The 8151-nt window shown below is 35.0% G+C and overlaps 2 protein-coding genes across 3 annotated transcripts; both read right to left on the bottom strand.

Annotated features, from left to right (window-relative positions):
• Positions 1–234: 234 nt before the first annotated feature.
• On the bottom strand, positions 235–5579 carry LOC130940908 (cryptochrome-1). Of its 2 annotated transcripts, XM_057869191.1 has the most exons (5): positions 4814–5577; positions 4033–4251; positions 2493–3199; positions 1124–1926; positions 235–747 (listed from the first exon to the last, which is right to left on the bottom strand). In XM_057869191.1, the coding sequence occupies exons 1-5, from the start codon at positions 5127–5129 to the stop codon at positions 744–746; spliced, it is 2049 nt and encodes a 682-aa protein (XP_057725174.1). In that variant the 5' UTR covers positions 5130–5577; the 3' UTR covers positions 235–743. The 2 variants fall into 2 exon arrangements, with proteins under 2 accessions (XP_057725174.1, XP_057725175.1); XM_057869192.1 differs by lacking the exon at positions 235–747 and having other exon boundaries at positions 1120–1926; positions 4814–5579.
• Positions 5580–7362: 1783 nt separating this feature from the next.
• LOC130939890 (uncharacterized) lies at positions 7363–7937 on the bottom strand. The gene is made up of 2 exons (XM_057867958.1): positions 7660–7937; positions 7363–7525 (listed from the first exon to the last, which is right to left on the bottom strand). Exons 1-2 carry the CDS (start codon positions 7935–7937, stop codon positions 7363–7365), a joined length of 441 nt encoding a protein of 146 aa, XP_057723941.1.
• Positions 7938–8151: the final 214 nt, after the last annotated feature.

Here is an 8151-nt window from a genome sequence, read left to right as displayed (position 1 = left end):
AAGAGACATAGAGATACTGAAATGTATTTGAACATAGAGATAGGAAAACAAACACAATAAGTCCTGAGACAATTTTATGTATTTTTAATCTTTATCTCTATATTTATATTCTAGAATTTAATTTTAATACATTGACGGTGTAGTGAAGTTACATTACGTAATTAGATATACCTGTAAAAATGCTTTACATCGACAATATATCAAAACTAAATGCTATATCCTATCACATATAAGTTTAGTATGACCTATGGATAAGCTTCATTAATATGAGCACCAAAATAACTGCAATTTCCAGTAGTGCTGAAAAGTGTTATACAGGCCATAATATGTAACCAAAGGAGGGATCATAAAAGTATAATATATCTGGCTTAACTTTTATATAAGAGCAAACTTGAGTTTATTTGAGAGCCAGAGATCCTATTACATCGACTCTTTCTCCCTCACTGCACAAAATATATATTACTATACAAGTAGGATAGGAGCCTACAAATATTGTACACGAAAAGCAAGAGGGACCGCAGACGAAGCTGCACTGTGTATGAATCGAAATTTTCCATACAAATTGAAGGTCAGTCGCTAAACATATGTCGAGACTGGATTATGATGTAGGAAATGAGCAGCAGAGTTTGTTTCCAGTGGAAATGAACATGGATTGAGTTCGTCGTCCCTACTTTTCTGGTAAAGAAGATTTGTGAATGCATTTGTCACCTGCGGGGTTCTAATCTGCTTGATTTGGATGCAGATTACCTGCAATCATTTTGTTAATTGTAATAGCATAACAAGGAGGAGGAAATTGGAATAGATTTGATGATTTTCCTAGTAAAAGTGAATAATACTTCAGTTCACTCTTCACATAAGAAGAACCAGAAAGTAAAAAAGAAAAAGAAGAGTTTTATACTTCGGTTTCCAAAATCATAATTCAATTCATTAATAATAATACAAGGTGTTCCAACACATGGATTTGAGTTTACAATAGAATTGAATTCATTACTCTTGCTCAAAATGTTTTCAAACACCTTGTGAATGATTGGAAAATAGGACACATGAATGAAAATGCCTGGCAGGATTTATACATAAGATGATTCTGCAAGTAAAAAGAACTAAGTGCTTTGAGAAATCTCACCCAGTTTGAGGTAGCCGTGCCCAATTCATTAATCTGTGCGACTGAGGATGATTCTGCAAGTATGATGAACTGGCTCCTATTCCACTCTCATCATCTACAAATGGCTCTGCATAACTAGAAGACGGGGGAGACCATACTGGAACTACTCCTCCATCCCTTTCTCTCCTAGTACTACTTGAAGATTCTGCTGTCGAATCTTCAGCCGCATTTCTCAGCCACGCTGTAGTATTATTATGCTGTACTTGTGTGTTTCTATTAACATTCTGCAACACTCCTTGGTTCACCGTCTCTCTTGCATTTTGTTGTGCAGTTGCATTAGTTGGCACTTCAGCTCTGCTTTCTTCTGCCAAGTTTCGAAGATCTGAGGAAGCCTCTTCCTCTTCCACCCTCACCAGGGAAGAAGTCATACTGGGGACCATCTGATCCTCGTAACGCCTAGGACCAACCGGGGGATTGTTCCTAACAGGTTCATGGCTTTCCTCCATCTGTATGTCTTCAGGGAAAGCAATGGGGGCCAATTCGGTGGAGTCTCCAAGCCCTTCCTCAACTCCATTTTCGATTGCTGCTCTTGAAGCTGCTTCCAGTTGCCACATTTGTATAAGTGCTTCTTGAAGTCTGGCTTTTGCTGCATCTATTCCCACAATTGGAAGAGGGTAGTTAGAACCAAGTTCGATTCCAGCAGCTTGGAGTACAGATTCAGGTGCATTCCATGGATGATGTATCCATTCAGTTGGCAATCTAGAAAGTTCAGGAAGCCAGCGCCGAACATATTCTCCATTTGGATCAAACTTGTATCCCTCAAACTGGAAAATCCAACAATTGAAATGAGTACACAAATAAGTCACTAGAAATATATCATCTTCAAGAATTTGACAGCATCATATAAGTCAAAATGCCAATATCAAAGCTTACTATCACAATCTCAAAATTCAAGCCTATTGCCATAGAAATTGGAGTTACAAGGACATGAATTGAAAAAATTGCAAAAAGAAAGAACGAAGGACTATTCAATTTGCAAAGTTGTGAATAATCACATATTTGACCATATACATAGGTCACTGGAATGCATGATTAGTCCAAATTTTTCAACAGGGATGTTTCAGAGGGGGGAAAAAAGACATTCTTTTTATGCTTATTTTGTAGTTCACCTTGGAAAACATATCAATGGCAGACAGAAGAATATATACTTTGTAAAATCTATACAAATGAAAGAAAGTGTATCTAGATTATGCATAACAAGACACGGATTTCCTTGTAGAGATCCAATACCCAAAAGAATAGGAAACATGGAAACAGATTATCATCCATCCAAATGGCCAATATAAATCTAGATTATGCATCTTCTATACATAAGCAGCGTCTTCTTTACCTGTGGATTATCTATTCGGTCAAATTCACGGCCATCAGGAAGAGTACCAGATATGTACTGCCAACCAAGAGCATCGCTCTCAAGATCTGCATCCAAGAGCGTATCCCAAAAATATTTCATTCCCCATCTCCAAGGAAGCTGCAGAACCTTCACAAAGAAACTGGAAACCACGACACGAATTCGATCATGCAGCCAGCCAGTGGCCCATAGCTCTCTCATGCCAGCATCCACCAAAGGATAGCCTGTCCTGCCTTGTCGCCATGCCTTGAAATGGCTTTCGTTTATAACCCAAGGAAAGAACTTAAGGTGGCCTAGAAGAGGCCTTTCATGACTATAAGGGTGGTTGAAACTGATGTACCTTGAATATTCTCTAAGACCAATAGACTTAAGAAACAAATTCACACTTTCTTCACCAGCCTGGTTTCCTTCATTGGCCCAAAGGACTTGCTTGATTCGGACGAGATGGAAAACTTTCTTGACACTCACCTCGCCAAAATGCAAATGTGGGGAGAGGAATGAGGTTGTGGCACTATCAGCCTTCCTGCGATTCTTTGCATACTCAATCAGGGGGCCGTTTATAAATGCTGTTAAGGCCTTATCAGCATTGCTCCACCCTGGTGACCATGCTCGTGCAAGAAGTGCATTGCTTGCTTTCTCGGATTCATCTTCAAACACCAGTGTATCACCCTGACACCTTGATACATCTCCTGAAAAGACCGAAAGAGTTGTATTTAGCACGTGAATATCAGTATCTAGACAAACGTGCATTGCATACGATGCTTTTATTTATTTATTTTCTTTCTAGTGTAAAAAGAACAATCTTTCCTTTTTTATTGAAAAATACTTTTGACCATAGCATGACCCATCAAAGAACTAATCACATAAACACAGTTTTTTGCAGAATAAGCCAATTTTGATATCAGTAGCTAGAATTCAACACCTCTATAAGAATATATTGAAATAAAATAACCATCAGTGAACAAGCATATTTTGATGCCTATTAGTTTGGTTTAGTTTACACTTTTTCCCCATAAAAGGCCACAACTATCGTCTGCAGGAAGAGTTCCAGTATGAGCTGGAAACATCCACATCATAGTGGGACTAACTCTTCAAGTGGAGAATGTTTCCATCAACATGACGAACCTAAGAGGCTAAGACCTCTTAAGGGGAATCAAGCATCTAACACTTGAACCAACTCCATTTTGAGGATGCTTTTGAATTCAGCTTTGATGCACCGTCAATTTAAAAAGAAAAATCCAAAAATGTAATTACGTATTGCCACGTTAACAAAAAAATTTTAGCTTGCTCACCCATCACCTTAAAAAAGTAGTTAAGTATATATAGCTCCTAGTTCAAACAATAGTTATACGAAACGCAATACGGCATGCACATGTAAAATATGCTATGTGGGAAGTATACCCACGACGCTGCAATATACAAATGAATTGTGAATTGGTGGGCGAATTGGCATGCAATATGCACCTAATCAGTGAATTCATATAACTGTGAGTTTCAATGGTGAGAGAGAGAAAAGGTAGACCTGGAATAATCCTTTTAGGTGGGAGAAGAGGTGCTTGTGGGTCATAAGGCATGCTAAGGCATCTTTCCCAAAAAGCAGAAAAAGTTGTGAATGGTTGGCCATTGGAATCATTGACATCCCACGGCTCATATAACAAATCGGAATTGAAGGAACGAACGGTTATGCCTTGTGCAGTCAGAACCTCCTTTGCCCTGTGATCCCTGATAAGTGACAATGGATCTGCAAACAACCACACAAATTTGCCAAAAATTAAATAAATAAATGAACATTTAGACAAAGTTCTTTTTTCCACCCTGTCCTATAATATATTATTATTTCGGTTTGCAAACACAAAACGATGAATTCAGGTAACGTATCATCATGAAGCTGAAACAGAGATTATGAAAAAGAACCACAAAAGATAAATAGCGATCACAGATGAACATGATAAAGCATCTTATATGATTCATTAAGAAATGATATGGACTCATAAATACCAAAAAAGTAATGTCGCCTTTCCTAAATTGCTGCCATACCATAAAAAGTAAGAGACAAGTTAAACAAATAATAAACTATTCGAATTGATACAAACAAGAATCCTATAATATTGCATATGTTGTTTCATTACTAAACTTACCAAAATCCTTTGCATCATATATATGCAGTAGAGCTTAAATTGATAGAACTTACTCAAATTTAAAATAGTAAAATAGTAGAACCGATTCAAGAAACTAAACTTATAAAGTCAGTAAAAGTTCACAAAAAGTTTGATAACCATTAAAAGGAAGAACAGATAAGTTACCATATAAATGGTTAAAGAAGAGTTGAGTAGCTCCAGTGGACTTAACAACATCCAAAAGAGAAGAAACACTATCAGTGGATCTTTTAGTGATGAGAGGGGTACCAAGGCTTCTAAGAGAAGAATCAAGGTGAGCCAAGCTGTTCTTTAACCACCACCTTGATACCCTTCCGGGGTAGTATTGTCCTTCTTCCTCAGGGGCATATACGAACACAGCAACTACTGCTCCAGCTCTAACACCTGCAGCTAGTGCTGGGTTATCCTCTACCCTCAGATCTCTCCTGAACCACACTATGCTGCAACCACCACCCCCTGACATAATTTCCTAAATTACCCCTACCACTATACACACTATACTATATGCTATCCTATCCTATACTATATATGTACCAGATCTCTTAACCATGCCAATTACCGAGAAATAAATGCTGTTTAGCTTTTTTCTTTCTCTCTTTCTGCTTCCTTTTATTTTTAGTTCCTTTCTAAGCAAAAAGAGGTAAAAGAAAAAAAGAAAAAAAAAAGAAAAACCAGAGTTTGATATTTGAGCCTTGCCACTTATCTTCTTTCTTTACTTGTTTCTCTCCAACACTTTGGGGGGTGGACAATCTTTGGAAGAAAAATTCTCCAATTATCTTTGGGGTTCTTTTACCCAAGTTGCAACATGGGGAAGATGATGAGAGACACTGAGAAAGGTCCAAGGAGAGAGAGAGAGAGAGATAAAATAGAATGAAGAGCAATTGAAGAGGATTGGTTAACTGAGTGGGGATACAATGAATGGAATTGATAGACAAACTGCAGCCACAACTTTTTTTTCTTTCTTTCTATTTATTTATTTATTAATTTTTTCCTGTTTGTGTATTTTACTTACAATTCAGGCTTTTTTTTTTTCCTTTTTTTATTTTTCTCTCTCTGTATTATCCTATGGAATGGAACAAAACAAACTCACTCACATCCACGTCTCTAGTTACTTCTGTTCATATACTTCTATACAATTTGACATGGATGGAGAATCAAAAAATGATAGATTAAAAATCATAATGTATTATCTTTTTTTTTTTAAACTTAGCTCGCACCAGCATTTTCCGGGTACCATGCACATTATCCTCCGCTCCTACTGTTGTAACTTCCTTCCTATCTCTGGTGTTCATGTAATGTTTGTAGTTAGTGCATATAAAATATAAAATTTAAAATTGTTGCACTTGCACCCTAGTTAAGAAAAATAAAATAAATTAATGTTTCCCAAAATAGCATGTACAGATTTGATCACTGAGAGTATCGGTTTCTCAGTTTCTCACTTTCTCTTGCTATTAATGAAATTGTAAATCTATGCACCCAAAGATTTAAAGAAAATGAAATCTCTCTCGTTAGCCTATTTTCCTTCCTAATAATGCTACACATCTAAATCTTTTTATGAATTAAGTCTAACTAAATTAAATAATAAGATTTAAAATAATGTTAACTATAACTAATTTTTATTATGTTAAATCAATTTAGGTGAATTTGATTAACAAAAAGATTTGAATGTGTAGTATTATTCTTCGTTCTTTCTAAATAATTAAACCAACAATGAGACAAAAGTTAAGAATTTTGGTTGCATGCAATGTGTTTAGTATATTGTTGGTGCTTACTTTAGAGGAAAGTATTTTTTTTTTGTATTATAATGAAAAATATTAGGAGTTGATACTTTTTTTTGAGAGAAAGTTTAGGAATCAGTACTTTTATTAAAATTTGGCCATCACTTAATTAGTAAAAGAAAAGTGAATAATCTCATATTATTAGATGAAATCTCACACAATTAAAAACACTAATGATGACTAATTAATGGCTACAAATTACAAAACTTGCTGATCTCCTAACACTCCTCTTTTTTTTTATTCATATTAGTAAATATTTTAGGTTAATATTTTATTTTTCTACTATATAATTTTGGTTTAGAATTTAGTTTTAGTATCTAAAGTTGGTCAAGTGACCAAAAATGATACATTTTATTGATCGCATATTATTTTTCTAACACAATGCTTTGTTGATTTGTTATAAGAATAAGTTTTTTATAATTAAATTTAATTAAGTTGGTCTAATATTTTTTAGTACTAGTATTAAACATGTGCGATGCACGATCTTACATTTAAATTTGACATGATAAATCGAAAATAATATTTTATAATCGTAAATTTCTCGAGTTTGGTATAACTCTCATCGTCCTTATATAATAAACGTACTGAACATACTGTTTTATCTTTATTCAAAGTAAAATATAAATGGAACAATTTGAAGTTTATAATATTCTTAAACTATAAGGAAGAGATATGAAAAAAAAAACATATATAACTGTAATAGTAACATGTCCAATTTATACTAAATTTTATATCAAAAGGCTATCTTACTAACATCATTAGAAAAGCAATTGGCATATGATGTTGTGCTCCCTGTTACACATTTTATATCAAGTTTGAAAGCATAGTTATAGATAGATTAGTTATATCTACAGTAAATATTTGTACAAAAGTATAAATCACAACATGTTATTAAAATGAAAATAATATTTTTCTTACCTAAATATTATTAAAAACTTCTTTAAACATGACATTTGTTGTTGATGACTTTGGAATGCCGTCCTCGTCCAGAATTAGAACCTTGAGGCCACTGCGACTCTTAACTCTTGACAAAGCAACGTAAAGTTGTCCATGGGTGAACACTAATTTGGCAAGTAAAGCCCTACATGTGATAATGATTGACCCTGATTCTTATTAATGGTCATTGCAAAGCACACTGTTAATAGAATTTGTCTCCATTGAAACTTAAATGACAATCATGAATCTGAAAAGATCAAGTTCATTCTTGGAATGTACACTTTGTCGCCAATATTTCTATCGGTCACTACTGTCGCTCCAATTTTATTGTTGCCAAGTTCCTTAACTATTAACCTTGTCCCGTTGCATAAACCTGAAGCCTGGTCTATGTTTCGCAGTAGCATTACAGCAACTCCTGGCTTCAAAGTCAATTTGTGATTGGGTAGTTCCAAATATTTGATGTCATTTAGGAACTCTGGTGCGAGCCACTCTTGTTGCATATCTTCATTCTCATCAGCTTGACATGTTGTGTCAGAACTTAGATACTCCTTTTCCATCATTAGGAAGATTGTCAAGACAAAATCGTTTACTTTCTCGACACTCTCAAGCGTGGTGGAAGAATTGTCCTACTCTAGAAATACCTATAATCTAACATATTTTGCAACAAATCTAGATATGCAAAGTCTATCAATGAGAGAGAGGTTTATCAGCAGTTGTAATTAGCCGATAATCTGGAATTTCAACTTCTGACTCATCACCAACAGCAGAACC

The sequence above is a fragment of the Arachis stenosperma genome, chromosome 7 (genome assembly GCF_014773155.1).
Source record: "Arachis stenosperma cultivar V10309 chromosome 7, arast.V10309.gnm1.PFL2, whole genome shotgun sequence".
NCBI lineage: Eukaryota > Viridiplantae > Streptophyta > Magnoliopsida > Fabales > Fabaceae > Arachis > Arachis stenosperma.
Note: the sequence above shows the minus strand (reverse complement) of the source record. Positions and strands in the feature narration are given on the sequence as shown.

Bases quoted from the DNA above. Each gene is read 5' to 3' on its own strand.
- LOC130940908 (XM_057869192.1), bottom strand. From the start codon at position 5,129: ATGTCAGGGGGTGGTGGTTGCAGCATAGTGTGGTTCAGGAGAGATCTG. The intron at 3,200-4,032 runs GTCTACCTTTTC...CGGTCTTTTCAG, and splicing joins ACCTAAAAGGATTATTCCAG to GAGATGTATCAAGGTGTCAG. The intron at 1,927-2,492 runs GTAAAGAAGACG...TGGATTTTCCAG, and splicing joins ACCGAATAGATAATCCACAG to TTTGAGGGATACAAGTTTGA.
- LOC130939890 (XM_057867958.1), bottom strand. From the start codon at position 7,937: ATGGAAAAGGAGTATCTAAGTTCTGACACAACATGTCAAGCTGATGAG. The intron at 7,526-7,659 runs GTACATTCCAAG...TATCACATGTAG, and splicing joins AGAAATATTGGCGACAAAGT to GGCTTTACTTGCCAAATTAG.